Below are 20,375 nucleotides of genomic sequence, written 5' to 3'. Positions count from 1 at the left end.
TGTAGCTAGTATTACCGTCCTTTGGCATAAAAAAACAGCTTAATACATGATTGCTTACGAAAGGTAAAGACAAAAAGAAATGTCCTCATCCAGCAAGGGCATAATTTTTGTTGAAAAGCATGCAGTATAGACATCGCAGGTCATCTCACATAAGGACATCAATACTCTAAACTACTACAAACAGTGCCATGGCCATCTTAGGTGACTATAGGTGGTTCATTAAATGATCGAAACTGGTCATCTTTTAACTCACCTCAATGAAAGGCGGCTTCCCCGTGGCCATCTCCACAATGGTACAGCCCAAGGACCAGATATCAGCCTGTAACAAAGAAGATGAACCAGATGAAGGGAAAGGAAAAACAATGAAATCTAAAGACTTCAGTTCAAGTACATGTAAACACCATAACAAATGCATGGATGGCTTTCAGCACTAAGGACAACCCATATCAATAGTATCCAACAGCAGGAAGAGCACATGTGAATGGCTTTCAGCAGTCTGAAGTGTAGGGAGCTGTATTTCTTAAGCCATACAAAACTATGTGCTTCATGTTTTGAGTCTGTTAATAGTATTTATTTATTCAGATTTACCACATGTAGATGTACATGTACATGTACATGAAGTTCAAAAGAATGTTTCTGATCACATTATTACAACAACGTTACAGAAGTCAGATGATACAGTATGGAAAATATCATAAACTCACTGGTGGGCCATGGCCTCTCAGTCCTCGATCAATTACTTCTGGTGCCATGTACTGCAGTGTGCCTGAATACAGATAGAGGGACCACCAGCAACACATGAGGACATACAACTTTGTACAGATGGGAATACCCTTATTCATGATGATGTTTCTGATGCTTTGCCCCACCAGACCAAATGGAAAATGAAATTGGATTAGTAGCAAGTAGAGAGCAAAAGTTACCACTGACATAGTGCCCTCTGATTAAAACACTTTTGGGTGTCATCCTTGAATTTCTGGTTAAAAGTTGCTGACTAAAATGCCTCAAGACCAATAAAGGTTCTGCTGTGTAAAGTTTAACTTATAAAAAGAAATCACAATTTTTCTATGTTGTTAAAATTTGTTTTATTGAAAGCACCCCTGGTAAATTTTCTGTGGGTTTCAACTTTCAATTATACTTGTACATAAAATGAACATGAGTAATACATATAAGATAGGGAGAAATCATCTATTGATTGTCTATAACATTGAGATAAAGCTTTATCTTAAACTTTCCTGAAGCAGAAGAACAGTCAAATGAAATACCTAGAAAGCTGGCAACAAAAGGGTTCTTTAAAAAAAAGAGACTACAATTTACAAGGAAGAGCATGTACATGGCTTGAACATATTTGATGAAAATCATTTTGTTTGGTGATCTTTGCTTTATTTGCACATGACAGGCTAACTAGCTTTGATGATCAGCTTACAAAGTACAGAAAGGATACTCAGCAACATGCAATGTTTGTGTTATATGTACATACAGCTTCATGATATGATTAGTATACCTTGAATACTTGCAAATATCTCTGTTATAAGCCAATCTAAGTATACCTAAGTGAATTCTATCATTAGAGAAGAAGTCAGAAAGGAAAGCCTAAAGACTGATTTCCTACTGTTAGAAGATAAACCTAGCATGATGTAGAAAAATCAGTGCAAGCTTAAGGGAAAGCATGCAGTTAAAGGTAGCAGAAATGAAAGATGACATATAATACCAGGGGTAAGCATTTTCTTGGCTGCAACGGCAGCAACGTATCGGTAATCTGTGGGTTCCTCGATTTCATACTCGCCATCTGAGACACAAACATTGGGGGTGGGGGTGGCAGACAAATAGGTCACATTTACAGGAAGATGTTGGTGTAGTTAGTGCGGGGTTACATTACTAATTCATTATTATGCTTTCTATGATTATAGACAAATTTTTACTCTTAGACTAGTCTAATCTAAAAAAACCTTTATCCTGCAGGTTCACAAAAATCTGCAAATGAAGCAGAATGCCCATGTGTTTAACAGATGCACTAATGTGGAAATGGGATTCTATTCTGGAGGAGGGGCACTACATTACCATGCACGGGTGTTGTAACATAGGCGAAACTATTGTGCCACTGATAAGGATATGCATTTTCAGGAGCATTGCTAATTTGGGACTGCCATGCACTGTGCATTGGACCAATCCAGAAGAGAGAAGAATTTGCAGAAAATAAAAGTTTTGCATGGAGAAAACTGTTACTGACAGTTTTGCAGCAAGCAGGCAAGTAAGCAAGCAGAATAGGTGAGCAAATAAATGCAAAAACTCTGGACAAAGGTGCATTGCTGTACCAGTATTCTCCTCTCTGTGCATGGATGTCAAATAATATAATGGAATAGTTCTTTATGTATACATACATGTACATGGTCTTCCAAGGTAGCAACAGAGAATAATCAGAATGACAAAACTTGTCATCCTAAAAATAAATCACTTGATTTGTGTATCTTTCAAAGCTGAATATACATGTAATGTGTGGACTATAACAATCAAATCATCTCTTCCCTTTAAAAGAAAGTTCATACAAGACAGGGACATATTGTTCTCTCTTCTGAATTGGAATATCTTTTGACTTATATTAAATCATATTACGTTATACTACTAGTATGGGACACAAATACCTGAATTAAATCATAATGGCATTTCATGAAATAATTCATAATACATGTACATACCATGGGTTACACAATAAAGGAAAGTTCTTGATCCCAATAGATTAACTACAACAGTAACTAGAAATTACCATTAAAGAGACTTTTTTTTCTGATTAGAGTGAACAAGAGGAAACGAGTACTCTCACCAGTAAAGGTGTCAGTACAGGGGTTAATCCCAGCCAGTCTCTTGGAGGTGCCAAAGTCGGAGATCTTGACCACCCCACTGTACGTATTGACCAGACAGTTGTCTCCCTTGATGTCACGATGGACAATCTTGTTGTCATGCTATATTAGCATTGAAATAAAAGGCAGCACAGTCAATAATTAATAACATCATTATTCATAAAACCACCTGAACTTAAGGGGACTTCCTTAGTATATGTTAATAATAAACCATTTATTCATTCAAACAAAGAAACAACTCACATACATTTAGTTTTGTCCATGGTGCTGATTTGACTTTCAGCAAAGAAGGCAGTAAATAATCTAAATACCTGTATGTGCAACAATTACAGAATCAAACATAGTACAAAGCTAGTACAGAAGCTTAGCATGGGTATACTCCCTCATCTGTACCTGACAAGCTTTCTGCTTATGATCTACATAAATGAGTGTCTGTGCCTACCAGATATTTGAGACCCTCCAGAATCTGCCTGGTGTAGAAGATGATGGCGTTCTCATTCTCCATCAGTGGTCCCCACTTCTGGCGCAGTAGAGATGACAGGCTCCCTATAAATAAAAAAATACAACTTGATCTGATTTTCAATGATATAATGTTAATTGATGCTAGTACAGAAATACTGCTGTAACCTAACAGTATGTGTGTGTTTCTGTAAACAAACTAGACGGCATGTGACTGCAGAAACTTCCGAATAGTAATCCATCCATTTTATATTCTGACAAATTTTTATATTCTTATCTATCTATTCATTTACTTATCAATACACAAAGGAGCCCCAAATTGCCACTAGGAAGGTTTTCAAAGGGCCCTGAAGGCATACATAAATAAAACATAGTATGATAGAAAAACAAAGTATATAACAAAGATACAATTAAGTAAAGTACATTGATGGTAAAAGGACATCGAGACCACAAAGTAACAGAATATGTGCAAAAGTAATGGGATACATGAAACAAAACAATGATTAGAGAGCTGAGAATGTTTTCCATGCGGCCCACCTCCAGGCACCAGCTCCATGAAGATCTTGATGACTCCATCCTCACTAACGGACCCCAGGTACTTCACAATGTTCTTATGGCTCAGGCGGGAGTGTAGTCTGATCTCCTCATGGAGCAGCTCGGCTTGGCTACAGGTAGGGAAATGGAGTAAAGGATCTATTAGCTAGAACAAGTACCTCAGTGCGCTTTAAGATTCTTGTAGAAAGTATACAGCACTTTATTGCTAACATCATTATTCTACAAATTACAATGGTCACCTACAAGGTATACCAAGTGGTAAAATTGAAAGTATATGAAGTGTATTTCCTGCAAAAGCAGATAGATATAATAAACATTTGTGATTTTTTCTCACAGCCTACACAATATTGTTTTACCTCTATTGTGATATCTACAAACATATCAAGACATCTGCATATTTTGCAATCAGAAAAACAATTCCTGTAGTGTAAAACAGGATGACTGTGTCTACACCTCTTACCTTGAATCCCTTTCAGGAACTTCTTTGATTGCAATCCTGACTTGAGTGTTGAGGTCCCTGGCAGCATACACCACACCGAATGTCCCCTTCCCCAGCACCACTCTGTTGCCATTGTCTTCAAACTCATACTCATACTGCAAACACAAACACAAACACTCAGGTTGGAAAAATAATAACATGCAATGCCTAAACCTATTAGAGTATCATTGTCTCTATGAAAACGGAGATATTGTTTTCAGTAGTTGTGTTGTTTGCTTGTTTGTTTGTTCTTCCTGTCAGCTTTGAAAAAAACCCAGCCAAGTTATATAGTGTATGATATTTTATTCACTTACCTGTAGCAGGTCTGGCCCATTGTCTGCCTCCTCCCTTTCAGTAGGAGACTCCTCTGTCATGCTGGTAACTAGGTGGTAAAATCTGGGAAGACAATTTTGGTATGCTTTACATCCTTAACTTGATTGAGGAGATTTCATTCAAACTAATTTTCCATGATCTTCCAGTCATCATTAGTCGCAACTTATATGCATCCTGACCAACGTATGCAACCTCCAAAAGTGAAGGAACAGCATTTTAGGTACCGTAACAGTAATCTAAAACAGTAAGACCAGAATAAGCCAATGGTCTTGTCCTCAAACTAAGTCTCTATCCAAAATCCTGTCAGATGTCTTAAATTTTGAGCCCAGTTCTATTTTTCTATTTGTCTTCTTATCTTTTTCTAGGCTTCTGCAAGGACACTTTGAAGACATCTTGAAGACATAATAATTTGTTCACCTTTGCCTGAGATGATCAGCTGGGAAGAACAGTTGGAAGTCGTCCAGGTTCTCCTGTATATACATGAACACACACCGGTCGTCTCTCTTGTACAAACTGTGGGGAAGAAACAGATATGGAGAAGTCTATATACAGATGCAGCCTGGAACCAAGCTTTGTTAGCTTTAGTCTGCCTCCAACAGTCACTATCCTGCCAACAACACAATTAGGGCCCCACTGTAAAGCAGTGTCTTACACTGATTTGGGCCACCCTGGCTAAATAAAACAGAAAGAAAGAACTATAATCTTATTCTTTCAAAAGATATAAGATCCAGAGTTGTCCCAAAACATCAATTTGTTGAAGAAAACTATTACTATATTATTAGATGCATTGTTAATCTTTAATGGGTATGCTAGCTTAATAATCATGTTTAGACATTATGCAAAAAAGTTACAAGCAACATTGATAAACTGCTGAGCCCACAACCAGTTCTAAGTTTCCAACAGCCATATAATGCATTTTGAAACTCCACTCTATGTCCATGGGTCCATTAAAAGTCATGTATACCAGCAGACAATGTTTCTAAATCGTACCTTATACTTTTTATGGAAGCTGCACTAAATTTCCAGTCATGAAGTTCCTGAGTAAAAGTGGAAACACAGTAGTGTAAATGACACACACACAATGAGCATGTAGGCCACCGTACAATATCATGAACATCAAACTAAAAAAAAGAAACATACATTTGTGTAGCCTACAACAATGTGGACACAAAATAGTGTTGTCAAATCTATATGTGGCAAATTGAATTGATGACGAAAATCAATCATAGTAATATTTCAAGCATATAGACCTCATACCTTGCTGTCAGGGGGTGGAGCCACATGCCACAAATGGACAGACTGGAAAAGAGTAAGTGTAGGACTCAAAATAGTGCTCTAAAAATCCCACACAATATAACAGTCAATAATACAAGCAAAAAGAACTCACTGCAAATATATTGGAATATAAATTTCAAATTTCAATCTAAGAGAATAAGACACATTTTACTTTATGTCTATTATGTTGTTTGATGCTACAAAATCCATGCATAAAGAGATTTCAGCTTCAAGGAGAGAACCATTTCTACAGTGTTCAACAGACTACACATTCAGCACCAAGGAGAGAACCATTTCTACAGTGTTCAACAGACAACACATTCAGTACCAAGGAGAGAACCATTTCATATAGTGTTCAACAGACAACACATTCAGCACCTAAGAGAGAACCATTCTCTATAGTGTTCAACAGACATCACATTCAGCACCATTCTCTAAATGATTATAAGGATGTTTGTTCCCACCTTTTCCGAGCTGTCTGTGTTGACAGTGACATACGAGGGCATGAAGAGCTTGGTTGGCTCCAGCAGTAAGACTGGGAAGCGAACATCATTGGAGTCCTCTTCCTTCGTTGCCTCCACAAACACTTCTACCCAAAACTCAAACAACTGGACAAGATGGGAAACATGGGCATAAGATTGAATGTATCCAATAGTATGATACTCTAAATTCTGAAACTTCTGTGGTTTTATTTTTGCAGATTTTGGGGAGGCTTCTCCGTCACAGATTCATGACATGAATATACATTTCCATTGTTCTACTACAGTGCAAAATTGTTTCAACTGCAAATTTAAGACACTGCAAATCCCCCTTTCTCCTCCTACCCTGAAATAAAACTGCTGCAAATTTAAATTAGTTAACCTACTGTCACTAGAAGTTTAGGTGCTTTCTTTCTCTTGCAATTTTCTCCACATACAGTTTTAGCACTCATCTGATATTCTGATTAACTGCCTTAAATGTTCTTGTCTTCAGATAACAATACAAAGAAACTGTATCTTCCTTACTGTTCTTTCTCTGGACATTTTCTTGTCCTTCCTGAACATGTCTTGTAGTTTGATGTTGGCAAGTGTGGATTTTAGGTACCTGTAAAAATAAAGAAATGACCATCAAATATTAGCAAGTTTTGTAGTCTCCGCAGTTTTTCCATGCTTTAAAGCTTAATGTTTCTGCCATGGCAAGAAATGCCTTTTTCTTGTCTTCATCCCAAGTCTAAGAAAACAGTAGATGGAGATGATTTTCATAACAACTTAAGACATGACTGGATAAAGTGTCCAGTGATAATCCTGAAGACCCTGACCATGTCGGTGGCTTGAGTTTGTACATCTGCTCGGCTGCCTGGGTAGCCTTGCTGTAGTCCTGTGCCAGGGCACTGATCTCGAAAAACGTAGCCACGTCCCAGTAGTCCTCCAGGGATGAGAGGCTGCCCTTCCTCCCAACTAGGTTGTTCAGAATCACACCTGTAGAATCAGGGGACACCAAAATTTGTTTAAGATTTGTACTGCTGGTCAGGTAAGCTGAACAATTGTCTTATTGACCCACATTTCTATCTGTTGGAATACAGTCTGGTCCTGACATTACAAATACAGTATGTAAAGGAAAAGAACTTAAGTTTTACTTGAAGCTTTTGCAGGGTGCCAATGTTGAAATATTAGTACATGTACGTTGTGCAGTAAATAGCACTGTGATAACATGAGGATCCACTAGCAGCTACTCAATACTCACTCACAGACAATGGTTATCTACATATCTTCCAATGCAAATGTACATGACTATGTGTTTCAGGCCATGATGTGCCACAATGGGTACAGTGATGCAACTACAACACAGATTCGCTCATTCACTACTTAGTTATGTGTGAAATGACAACTCACCAACTCGTTGCAGCTCTGGAGACTTGAGGAAGTCCAGACCAGACACCACCAGAAGAGTTGCCAGGTTGATGCCAGCGTAGGTGTTGGGCTGCACCTCAAAACCTTTCCGATACCTACAAAAATACAAACAGCATCTTGATTAAGCTACTACAATGTACATCACTCCATACTAGGGAAGTGCACCTGGTATAATCTTGTTTTTGCTTAACTTGCATTGTGCATGATCTCAGCTTTTGAGAAAATAGTTTTACCTATCTAGTGCCACTGTGCAGCAAGTACGGTCCCAAAACAGTACAGAGGTCTTTGTGGCTTGTGGTTTTTACATAACACCTGAAAATTACAAAGCAGGGTGTAATTCTATCCAGCAGCAAAAGGGTAAACTAATCTAACTAACAACTTCAGGAATACCCTGACATACCAGTGAATGGCGTTTTCTCTGGCCTCCAGGTTGGTACATTCTGACTCTAGGAACAAGTCCTTGTAGATACGTCCGCACATGCACAGCAAATCAGGGGCAGGCACGTCCGACTTATCTATGGCCTACAGGAAAACAGGTGCAAGTCACAAAGTTAGAGGGAGGGATTACATACTGTAATTCTTGATTCGTTAACGGTAACTTAATTTTAGCTACTTTAACTGTCACTAGTCAATCGCTAAAATTTCATCATCGCAAATATTTGATTACTAACATTAGAATTTAGAGACAGTGATGTTTGTTCCCACTGTTGAAATTGAATGCCGTGAACTACTCCCTTTCCCCCCAACCGCTAAAACTACCAACCGCAATATTAATTGGATTTACAGTAAAAAATGATGATGTGATACGGCTAAAAAGAATCATTTTGGTGAAAGTAACTACCTACACAACAAACAGACAATACCTACATTTGTACACAATGAACTATGACAGAAAAGGTATACAGTTTCAATGTACCATCACCTTATCGGGAGTTAGCCATGAGTTATCCATCTACAGTAGGCTAACACTAAATGCATCATCACATTGCTGATGTGGCACACCCAGTCAACTATTTATTCTACAAAAACGTTCTACAAAAAAAAAGCAAACAATAATTATTATAGCATTCATGCATTCTTGTGCAAGTAAAAATCTCTTTTCATATTTTCACAGTTGTCTACTTCTACATTCTTCAAAGAAGAGGAGGAAGAAGCAAGAATGGAGTTTGACCTCCTTCAACTGTTCAGTTGTCACCTTCCTCGTCCCAAAGCTGATGTTTGTTTTATGTTTTACCAGAGCAAGTAAGCTCTGGAAGTGGAGGGAAGGAAAGGAAAAGCAAAGAAAAAGGTATGGATATGTGGTAAGAAATGGTAAGCAAGTGGTAAGAAATGGTAAGCAAGTGGTAAGAAATGGTAAGCAAGTCAGGTAAGAAATGGTAAGCAAGTCAGGTAAGAAATGGTAAGCAAGTGGTAAGAGATGGTCTACTGGGTAAAAAGCTACATCAGTGGAAGTAGATGCATGGAGCATGGACATACAGATGTAGTTACTGGTTATAACTAATGAAGGAAAACTCCATGTTACACGGTATGATCATAAATATTAAAAAAAAAAAAGTTTTTAGTTTTTACAAAGAAGAAAAGTTTAATGATGGCTGGAAGGTTTATAAACCCAATAAAGTTGATTAATCATGAATGAAAAAAACCCGAATGGATTTAAACATTTTTAATTTGTGGTGCATGAGATGCTATGTACATTTTTGAGCATAAGTTGAATAATATCACTTGTAAAAAAAAAGTGGTTTTGTGGGAAATAGAAACATTGTATTACCTGTGTGATGATGTCAAGTGCCTTCTCCCTGTCACCTGGCCTGTTTCGCCTGGAAAAAAATACACAAATCAAAAATGAGCTTTTGAAAAGTAAAACTCACAGAGAATTGTTGGAATAATACTAGTAATACAAATTACATTGATTGTGAATGTACAGTTCCTAAATATATTTGGGACATTTGCAGACGACAACTGGCCCCAGCTCAAACTTACGATGTCTTGTGGCAAATAATGATATAGTATTACAGTGATCATGATAGTATAAATTACAATTTATAAGAAAGAATGACGACAAACAGCTAGGACATACAGATGAGATAGCTCAGTACTTAGTCTATAGAAGCACCAAGACACACTGACCTGTTCAAGGCAAAGGCATACAGGTGTTGTATGGAAGGACAGTCTGTGATGTTCAGGTAGGGGATAGCCTGTAAGTCTTCATACAACTTCACCATGGCATTGTAGTCCTAGATACAAGAGACAAGACGTTCAGAGATCTTAAAAGCAAAGTATTACTAACTTTAGTCTAAAAGATAAAACCAGGAAAGTATACTTAGAAGTCTTTGATAAGAATAATTATCAATATTTTGTATTTAGGCTCAGCTTTTATACAAGCCATGTAATCATGTATGATATCATTCATAACTGTACATCATACTTGTCAATTATATGTTTCACTTTTCACATTTTACTAGAAAAACTTGAATTATTTTGGAAATTGGACAAGCAAAATTCCAAACTGGAGAGTATTAAACTGGAAGAGTGTTACAAGCAAACTAGTACTTTTGAGTAACAAAAAATCTTCTGGGAGTTTAAAGACTATGTAACCCTTTTAGGTAGAAATGTAAAGGTAGTGAAAACACCATGTGAAGGTAAATAAATGTATTTGCTTCCAAATGTTACATTTTAGTACAATAGTACAGTATTCCCTGGTGCCTTACCTGACACTCTCTATACGACAGAAGGAAGTTGTGGACGATGTCACCTGATAGGAGTGTGGGGTCGTCCAGACGGCCTCGCAGTGTGGCCAGCTCCTGCAGAACAAGGGTTAAAAAACTTGTTGCATCAACAGGATACTTCAATCTAGACTAATAGTTTATAGCATCAAGCTTTCAACCCATATATATTGTGCAACATGATACATGCAATCAAGAATTGGGAAAAACCTGCACATACATGTCGTGTAGTTTCCTTGGGTCATTTTAATCTAATATGGTGCAAACCATTCTTCCAATGCGTATATGCACTTACACATATTATACAAATCATAGTTACTTGCAACTTACCCAAGCGAGACTGCTATGCTGTTGATTTACATGTAGGTGTAGTCAGTAACAAAAAGGTCTTTGTTATCTACTCACCTTTGCCAAGGCTTGACCCTGGTGCTTGGACCGTGCCTTCCTCAGCTGATTCAAGAGAAGGTCCTTGGCTTGCGTTCTTCAAAAAAAAGAAAGTTCAAGTAAGTAATGATCTCAATCAGATCAATGATTACTGAAGGTCACCTTAGAGCTGTAATATGCTACAGAACTATGCAAAAGAATACCAAGGAAATATTTTCAACAACAGTTTTGAATCAAGTTGGTAAATAGAATCTATGATGGATATTACAAAAATAATGTTATACTGTATTAAGTTCTTTGTAACACAACCAAAAGGAATTTACCAGTCAATTTGCACCCTTCTTTACTTTAAGGCAATAATGACTTGATCCACAATGTACCTCCTGCAGCCGGAAGCATTATATATCGCCCTGAGGAAGCTACTAAAACGTTGCCAGGTAGACTTGAGTAACAAAGAAATCAATCATTCAAAGGTTTTGAGGGTTTCCATTCTGAAATATACCTATATGAACCAACCTCTTCTTCCTGGCCAGTTCCTTGAGCTCTCTCTTCAGTACTGTGCTGAGGAAGACACACACCCCTTGTCCTGTCCCGGACGCCTGGTTCGACGTGTCCACGTTTCCCCCAGCGCGAAGGAGAACCACGGGCTCCGCCACATAGCAGCGACTGCGCTCGTTTGTCATGTATGGGATGAAGGTGTAGTAGGAACATGATGCCTGGATATGACAGTAGCAACAAATAACGCAATCAGTAATCTTCACATGAAAACAACAGCTATATTTATCATTTATCTAGTACAATGCTAAACTTTCTTCCAACCCTAAGGTTGGAAGAAAGTTTGGCATTACACATTGTAATATGATAACTACCAACACAGATGAGCTTCCATGAGCTATATTTATCATTTTCAATTATCTACTAAGTTTTATACTGTGTACCAATAATCTTTATTACCTCCTCAAAGAAACATGAAAATATCAAGCAACAGAATAATTCATATCACAGCCAAATACTTAAGATGTAAGCACAGCATAAAAGCACACATACATTTGTATGTACCAAGTCATCACCATCTTCACAATGAAAATACAAGACTTAGTACAACATATAGGCATTCTGCACATCTATGACCATTCCATGCAGCCCACTTTGATACAGCTTATCCACAATGTACAGAGAACAAATGTTTGGTACACTCCTCAGGACATACTCTGTAGAATGTAACCTATCATTAAGGCACAGCCATGGTAATTTTTTTTTTTTTCAATATTGCTCTCCATATCAAGGTAAAGTACTAACCCAAAAACAGCTATCCACCTGTGAACAGCCATGGATAGAATATCAACAAGACTAATCATTTCAAGTGTATCTCTTTCCTTCATGCAAACAACAACAACCAAAAATGAAATAAAACGCTGTGTATTGTAGTGTTACATTCTGAGCTGTCATGTGTTTTAGTTCTGTCAAGTTCTTGGCTAGAAGTGTTTTGAAAAGTGCTCAGTTTCGGAACCATCCAGATTTCACACATTTGCATTAGAAAAATATATTTGTGATCTACATTAAGTTTCGTACTAAAAAAATATGGAAGGCATGTCAGTTCTCAATTTCTACATCATTCATTGTATGGTTCTAATTTGTCTCTTACAAATTTTATTCAAATTTTAATTCCTCTTAACATTTTAGTGTTTTTTTGTTGTTGTTTATTTTACTTATGCTTATTACTTTACTACCCAGACATTTTCTTAAGGCACCATAAGGATGGTCATGATAATGTTGTATTAAATTTCAGTAAAAAGATGACAGTACATTTGTTTTGTATATGTATTTTACATTAAGAAACTTTGGCCGGTTTCTATTACTTGGATGCTGCCATGTATATATATCATCATCAGTAGAGGAATGTTGTTGCAGAATCTGAAATCCTTAAGAACTAGATTACTTTAATCATCATGCAAACACCATTTACAGTATTCTCAGTCAGCAGTACAGACCCTGCATGCACAAAAGGTGCTCTGGAATGTTGACACCACCCTACATCTGAGAACAGGACCCTGACCCATTTACTCCTGAAAAGAAATTCTTCTTAACTACGGGGCTATTCACCTTGTAAGATTATCCTGCAACAACAGTTCTCTGTTTCAAAGTATACGACTGGTCCCTAATGTGTCTTGCAAAGAAATGCTCTAGCCTCAGTATCTTAAGTTAGTATTATCTCAAAGAAATATAGAAAATGATTGTTGGCAAGAAACTGCATATATATACAATAGGTATGATGTGCACTAAGTATCTTACAAGTTTATCAAGGTTGATACTTTTTAACCATACGGTACTACATAATGACTGAAATAAGAGCCTTAGGAAACTGAATGGGAAAGTCTGCTCAATGTTAAAAACTACTGTAACAGCCTTTTTATCAGAATCAACGGATGCCTTAAATGTCCTTGTCTAACTGTAATCCTGTGTGATAAAAATGTTTGACCTAGTCTATGCATGTGACTCAGGGCCACATACAAATATACAGAGTCACATGTTCTGAATCACTGCTGAAACTAAAGGCACATTTGGCAGCTCTGTTTTCTTGGTGACATCAATCAACTGAAAGAAAAACTTGTCCCACTTCTGGTTGAAAAGAATGATCTACTTATTCATATATTCTTGTGCACAGAATGTGTGAGCCTGTTGAAATGGGGAAAAACTAATTGAAAGCTGTTCTTATCTGCATGTCTTGATGAGTTAACCCACCACCAAAATGGGTTAGTGTGGATAGGGCATTGCATGCATTTTGTATCCTTCAACCAGTTCCACAACCTAATTCAACAATACTGCACATATCACATACATGGCAGCTATGATATCTTCACAGAAGCAGAAATTAAGCTAATATCATTATTGCACTACAATTCACAAACTTGAAGTGTTTGCTGAATTTGATTTTAGCCTTTTAAGTAGCTTACATCATACATGTATCTAACTTTATGATAGATCCTGACAATCTTCAACAACCTTCGTGGACAAGGACATAACTAAGTTTAATACTGCTACTGTAACAAGAGAAAGATACTTTTTGATCATCCGATGGTCATACATCCTTGTTCTTAATCTGTACCACACAAAGGACCAATCATACACACTGTGCAGCATATATTTTTAGACATTTGATATCTATAAAGTTTAAAAGTCTGAAGATTTCTAAAACATGATATATGAAGGCACAGTGTCGCACAAGTGGCTACCCTGTTAAATCCTGGGGTCAGACAAAAATTAGTAAACAAGCATGACTTGCATGCCTGCCCATTTGTACTGACACGGCCTTATGTCTAAAAGGGCTCTTTCCAATGGGGAAGGGGGAGCATGAGTGTAAAAATACTTGCCCTCCACCAAACACGGGAGCGAAGGTACACAAAAGTGCAGCTTACCACATCCAACTCGTCCTGGCTTCTCAGACTGTGTCTCCGGAACACATTCCAACTTTGCATGCACTAAGTGAGGAATGGGGGTGAACAACGGTATTCACAAGAATAATTGGAAACCATCACTTTTTGGGAAATGCCAGGTTACAACAATATCAACGTGTGCAAGACGGAACCATTTGAGTTTGCAGCGATATTATCAATGGCGCACACAGAATTGGTGATTTATTAGTTATAAGAATTATTCAACCATGGCAACAACACAAAAGCTGATCAGGTATGATGTTGAATTTTTATCAACATGTAGCATCTTTTTATCAGCTGAGCTACACAAAATTATGTACTGTTAGACGTATATCATGAGAGTCTTACAATGTATATCTAGGGTTTAACCGTTTGTGTGGATTTGTAGTATCATGCCTTTCTTGCTGATCCTTTTGTACAAACTGAGCATTTAGTGGCTTTATGCTCACCTTTTAAAACATTTTGTAGGCTTTAGAACATCTGTTACATAAAGTCCCTGAGGCTTTAGTTGAACCGTTTTCACACCTTGATATATCACGTTTTCCGGGGTTTATGCAAATCTTAGTAAGCCTAAAACTGAGAACAAGTTCTAGGACATCGAACCAAAAGAGATTGTGTAATTCACTAGAACTCCTGTATGAAATGGAAATCATCCAGGCATTTTCACATGACTTTCAAATGTCACAATATACTTTTGACATGAATATATTATTTCCTGTTTTCTGGTTACATGCCTTTTATCATTTACATATCATTTTAGAAGCAAAACATTTCAAATACATTCTAGACACCATTTCAATTATTTGTTTATTTATTTATTCACAAAGTGCCTGATACTGTTAGAGTATTGGCTAATTCTTCTGCTCACAATTATCTGAACAAGAATGACTTGAAGTTTTTGTGTGCCTTCTTTCAAATAAGACATGACTCTGACAGTTACTGTGACAGCAATTTAGTCCTAAGAAAGCACAAAATTCTTTTATTGTTAAATTCTATGATTTGCAACAAATTACAGAAGATCATCATGTCATATCTCTATCTTGAATAGTTTATTGGTGTTTTTTTCAACAAGGTAGATTAGTGAATGCAATCCAGTTAGCTACAGAAGCATAAATTGGTGACTTGTTATTGGGTGTAGAAATAAAGTTGTGTGTGATTGGCTGCATAAATATGGGTTGTGATTGGCTTAGCTGATAGAGGGATGGATTGTGATTGGCTAGCAAGACTGTGGTATCATGTGATTGGCTAATGGGATAAGTAACCAAGCATGAAATGTTATACAGATCAAAAGTGCTGACAATGTCAATACAATAATACTCCATACATTGAACACAAAATTGCAAATCTTATGTTCTGCTAAAAAGAGACAGTGCCTTGACATGCCTACTAGTATCACCACAAGACAATCATTGCATTTATCCTTGAGCACTGTGCCTTAAGGCGCCATGCTGTTCATGCGCTGCAGCCGTGCACACCTTCTTGCACTGTTTAAAGCAGCAGGGATGTCCTCAGGCCTGCCCCACAGTGTTTTTGAGGGGTTGGGGAACATAGAGACTGCTCACAGACAGGTGAATATACATTACACATCAGTTCAACTATTAATGCATCCCAGATTGAGCCCATTCAAAACGAACTGCAATGTGCCTTGAAAACTTGAGGCAAGTTTTTGTGCCCTGTCACTTGGCATAATCCCAGGTCTACAATTGGCAGGCGGCCAAAACCCAAGGACATCTCAGATGTACCCACACATGTACAAACATGCTTGTCCCAGCTGCGTCTTATGCTTTAAAAAGCATTTTTCAAAGCATTTTGCAGAGCATCAATTAAAAGCACATCACCTACATCATGCATACAGACACAACTGTACAAAGCCTGGTTCAAAACAGACCTTCAGCGACTGTGCGACCTCCGGGTCGCCCGTCTCGTAGTACAGGACGATGTTGTCGTTACAGCCGAAGCTTTCCCGTACGCCCAGGTGGTAGAACAGCGCGGCCTGCTGGTTCTGTGGTGTCACGTCCACCACGGCGACCTCCGCGGTGTAGAACAGGTCCAGCTCCTGGGGAACAGAGAAGAGGAGGGGAACCCAAGTTTTTCCATGAATAAACTTTTGTTCACCAGTTTACACAATATAACAATGCGACAGTCTGTTCTTTTACCAACAAATATAAGGAGCTGTAAGATTTTTCAGGGTCATTCTCCTCAGATCTCAACGTTAACAGGGTAAGAAACAAAAACACTAAATCATACTAACTCCGTACCAAGAAAGTGTGATTTTACTAACATGTAAATCAAGCATACCAAGTACATGTGCATTCTACTTGTACACTACATGTACCAGTACTAGTGTCCCAGGCCCTGATTACATACTTGTAGAAACTTCTATGGAGGAAATAGAAAGGTCATTACTGGTAACTTAGTTTCCCTTTCTTCTGTTATTATCACTGTTGCAGGCAGCCTTGGATGCCCTACATGTTGACAGAAGGTGTGAAGTAGGTTCTAAGGTCAAAGTCAAACTTCAGTAAACCATACCGTCAAGTATGGAGATGTGAGTGTATCCTTGCCTGAACTGAAGGACTTCCAACCGCCTCATATCTGTCTCTATACCAGACTCTGTGGGACCAGCATTATGAACTGGATAGTTCTTGGCTTACGACTAGGGTGTGCCTTAGTGGGTATCTCACATGTTATTCTGTGCATCTGAACTATTTGAGGGACTCTCTAAGCAGACACACAGAGTATGGTTGAATTGTGGCCTAGTCCTTGAACTTGACTATGAATAAATCAACATGAAAACCACTGTTTGTTGTAAGGCATGTCAGCCACAAATTCTGACATTCTAAAACATAATAGATAATGAGAATTTTTTTAAATCATTTTTCTACAGTTGGCTAGTGATACAAAGATCTCTCATCAGAAAGCTTAATAGCTGCTCATCAGTGATTAATAACATTAAGACTTTAACCTGGAATTAGTATGCTGAGATCTGATCAGAATAGAACCAGCTATTGGTTGTGGTAAACCCTCCATTCCACAGGCGTGCCTGATCTAGCATCCTCTGTCAACACTTATTAGTCTTCACAAGGTCTATATCTCTAGATCTGGGCTTGCATAGTTCATGTATTTGCATGATCTACTGCATTTTAAGACATACTAACTCAATAGAATATCGATAAAGAAAACATCATGTACGAAGTACAATGGCTGACAAAAATATTGTCTAGTTTATCAGCCAATTCAAACTAAGACATTTCTACAAAAGACTGTACTTGAAAGATCTTTTAGTAGATTTTGTTACATGTGTTCACTAACTGTCCTATATATCTTAAAATGTTAAAGGTAACATTAAAAAATATCTACATGTTTTCAATTGAATACACGTCCAGAAGTGTTGGAATTTTTACGACATTGACATGTCTGACTCAAAATAACAGACTTTAAGACACAAAAACAAATTTCAATTTCAATCATTTCATTTTGGTTATGAGTTTGACAATGAAACATATGCAGATTTTACTCTTAATAATACTACAGTTGAGAAGTGCCTTCCAATGAAGACTTATCTCTCACACTGCCAGAGGGAGTCAACAACAGTGTCTGCAAAGTCTCAACAGTAGTCCCTCCGATCAGCTTTAATGGAAAAGGAATCCCAACAGATAATGCCTTCAAACACCACCGCAGGGGGAGGTTCTGTTGCCCCAGCTTCAAGGCCAGTGTACTTGATGTTGAATCCACCAGATATCACCATGACTCATAACAGCAGTGCATTAATCTCTTATTCACGACTGAGGGAATTGGTGCTGATATAAGGCTAATAAAAATAAGGGCTAATAATCATGAAAACTGAATAGAATGTTAAAGAGCAGGAAAGAACAATCAAATAATTGTTACATCATGCAAATGATTGTATAACTATATCTTCATTGTATATGTACAGACTCAGTCATTTAACTCGATGAATCATAAATTGAAATGACTAATAACACTGAAGTCACTGAACACCTATACAAAATAATGCTTTAATAATGATATACAGTTACATGTAGATGTGTGACAGGTAATGTTCTATAAAATATAACCAGCCAGTGTTAGACAGAATGTGGTTATACTTGTTATATAGACACAGATACAGAAAATCTTTTCTTACAAACAGCAAGACAAGGAAACTTCATTATGCTTGTTTTTCTCAACTTTTGTATATTCTAACAACTATTTGTATATGAGTCCAAAGTCCACATTAAGTCCACTGCTTGGGTCAAAGCAAAAACATGTGGTGACTGCAGTGTAACTGTGTTTACTGTCAACATGGATAGGTACACCAATTCTGTCTGAAATTAGCTGACCTTGATAAGACATAATTGAGCAGGTGTGATCAAATGGCTACACTGTAAACAGCCTAATCTTTTTGCTTTTCACATGACCACATATGCAGATGTTTAGCTGATTGATCTGCAAGTAACAAGAATATCTAGCAATGTTAACAGAAGTCTAGCTATTGCCTGGATTGCATGACATTGACTTTTGGGCCAGGACGGCAAATCATGAAATTTTCGATCGTGGTAATGTTTTCATGGTAATGTTTGCTGTGACCTCTTCATCATAAATGTAAAAACACTGCCAAAGTTTTGTTCAGTATTAGGCACCTGTAATAGGCACCTGTAACAGTGTTTCCATCATGTGAATGTAGCGCTAGTATAGTATTGTTTCAACTGCAAAATTTAAAAGCATTGTGGACACTCCATTTTCTCCCGCGACATTAAATCCCAGTGAACTTAAAGCGATTTACAGTACATCTCTAGATCTCTCTCTCTCTCTCTCTCTCTCTCTCTCTCTCTCTCTCTCTCTCTCTCTCTCTCTCTCTCTCTCTCTCTCTCTCTCTCCATATGTATCTCAAAATTCCTGTCTCCTTATAAAAATTTCAGGGTACCAGAATGTTAAACAAACACACCAACAGTTCTTACCTTAGTTTCCCCAAAGTCCAGCCTTTCAAATGAGATTTTCTCCACATGGATTCCTCCGGTCGTTGGAGATGCCAGGCCGCTACCGTCTCCAGTTAAACTGTGGATGGTGCTGGCAGTCTCCTGCAATGCACACGCACGCTCCAGTTCCTTCACGGCCTGCGCACACACCGCGGGAGTGTTGCCGTTGCCCGTAACACACACCACGCGTAGGCTCCTTCCCATACTGTCCCCAACAGCAAGACCTTTAAAGGGAAACATTGAACATTTAACACTGTTTATATCATATCTTCACTATCTGAAATGTTTCTGTTGACAAATATGAATTTGCTCATTAATAGATACTGGTACACCTGTAGAGAGTTGAGCTGATAAGGGAAACAATGTGAATACAGAAGTGCTAATGTCATATCTAATGTTATCTATTAGGCCATACCATCTTAATTTTATGGATGACATCCTCTGGAGTCCCCAAAACTAATGCGAGAGGGCGAAAAAAAAAAATCTAGCAAAAAAAAAAAAAAGATGATAAACCGGAGGACTACATAGCTGGTATTGCAAATTAAACCACAGAACACATTGTAACAAACAACCAAGTCTTTATTTGTTAGAATTAGCTCATATCAAAGCGCTTTTAACATGGATGATGCCTGGTTTAAAGACCCATATGTAACATTTGGCCGTTCAAAGAAAAAAAAAATGTGTTCGGCTGTGTACACAACATCACGCCTTCAGTCAGAGCAAAACATCAAACTCTGTAGGCAACCCAGCCAGAGATAATATCGTTCAGTTTAATACAGACATGTACAATGATAGTATTGTCATATCATGAACAAAATTTCGGAGCCTCTTCGGAGGTGACTTTTTTTTTTTTGAGAACGGACGAAAATCAATGCGCGCGTGGATGTCATCCATAAAATTAAGATGGTGTGGCCTTAAGAGAGAAGTTATGCAATACCAGAAACACTGAAAACCAAACCTTCGTGCCAGGTTAAAAACATTCTAACATTAATATTCCAAAAAGATTTCCTT

At 37.7% G+C, this 20,375-nt stretch overlaps 1 protein-coding gene across 6 annotated transcripts in view; it reads right to left on the bottom strand.

Moving 5' to 3' along the window:
* The window catches only part of LOC136434130 (mitogen-activated protein kinase kinase kinase 15-like), a 34,046-nt gene that overhangs the window by 12,660 nt on the left and 1,011 nt on the right, over positions 1–20,375 (bottom strand). For 4 of the 6 annotated variants that reach the window (XM_066426931.1, XM_066426897.1, XM_066426903.1 and 1 more), the window contains exons 2-25: positions 19,347–19,588; positions 16,277–16,444; positions 14,371–14,433; positions 11,471–11,670; positions 10,976–11,051; positions 10,556–10,648; positions 9,975–10,081; positions 9,616–9,664; positions 8,248–8,369; positions 7,830–7,942; positions 7,256–7,415; positions 6,963–7,041; positions 6,423–6,566; positions 5,941–5,982; positions 5,674–5,720; positions 5,101–5,196; positions 4,665–4,746; positions 4,333–4,466; positions 3,855–3,982; positions 3,301–3,404; positions 2,822–2,960; positions 1,712–1,789; positions 705–766; positions 254–319 (exon numbers count right to left, since the gene is read on the bottom strand). In XM_066426931.1, coding sequence (XP_066283028.1) covers positions 254–319; positions 705–766; positions 1,712–1,789; positions 2,822–2,960; positions 3,301–3,404; positions 3,855–3,982; positions 4,333–4,466; positions 4,665–4,746; positions 5,101–5,196; positions 5,674–5,720; positions 5,941–5,982; positions 6,423–6,566; positions 6,963–7,041; positions 7,256–7,415; positions 7,830–7,942; positions 8,248–8,369; positions 9,616–9,664; positions 9,975–10,081; positions 10,556–10,648; positions 10,976–11,051; positions 11,471–11,670; positions 14,371–14,433; positions 16,277–16,444; positions 19,347–19,588 — 2,594 coding nt within the window. The remainder of the gene's footprint in view (positions 1–253; positions 320–704; positions 767–1,711; positions 1,790–2,821; positions 2,961–3,300; positions 3,405–3,854; positions 3,983–4,332; positions 4,467–4,664; positions 4,747–5,100; positions 5,197–5,673; positions 5,721–5,940; positions 5,983–6,422; positions 6,567–6,962; positions 7,042–7,255; positions 7,416–7,829; positions 7,943–8,247; positions 8,370–9,615; positions 9,665–9,974; positions 10,082–10,555; positions 10,649–10,975; positions 11,052–11,470; positions 11,671–14,370; positions 14,434–16,276; positions 16,445–19,346; positions 19,589–20,375) is intronic. The other 2 variants (XM_066426916.1, XM_066426911.1) reach the window with 2 other exon arrangements.

This window comes from Branchiostoma lanceolatum, chromosome 1, assembly GCF_035083965.1.
Source record: "Branchiostoma lanceolatum isolate klBraLanc5 chromosome 1, klBraLanc5.hap2, whole genome shotgun sequence".
Classification (NCBI taxonomy): Eukaryota; Metazoa; Chordata; class Leptocardii; order Amphioxiformes; family Branchiostomatidae; genus Branchiostoma; species Branchiostoma lanceolatum.
This window is presented reverse-complemented; position numbering and strand designations above follow the sequence as displayed.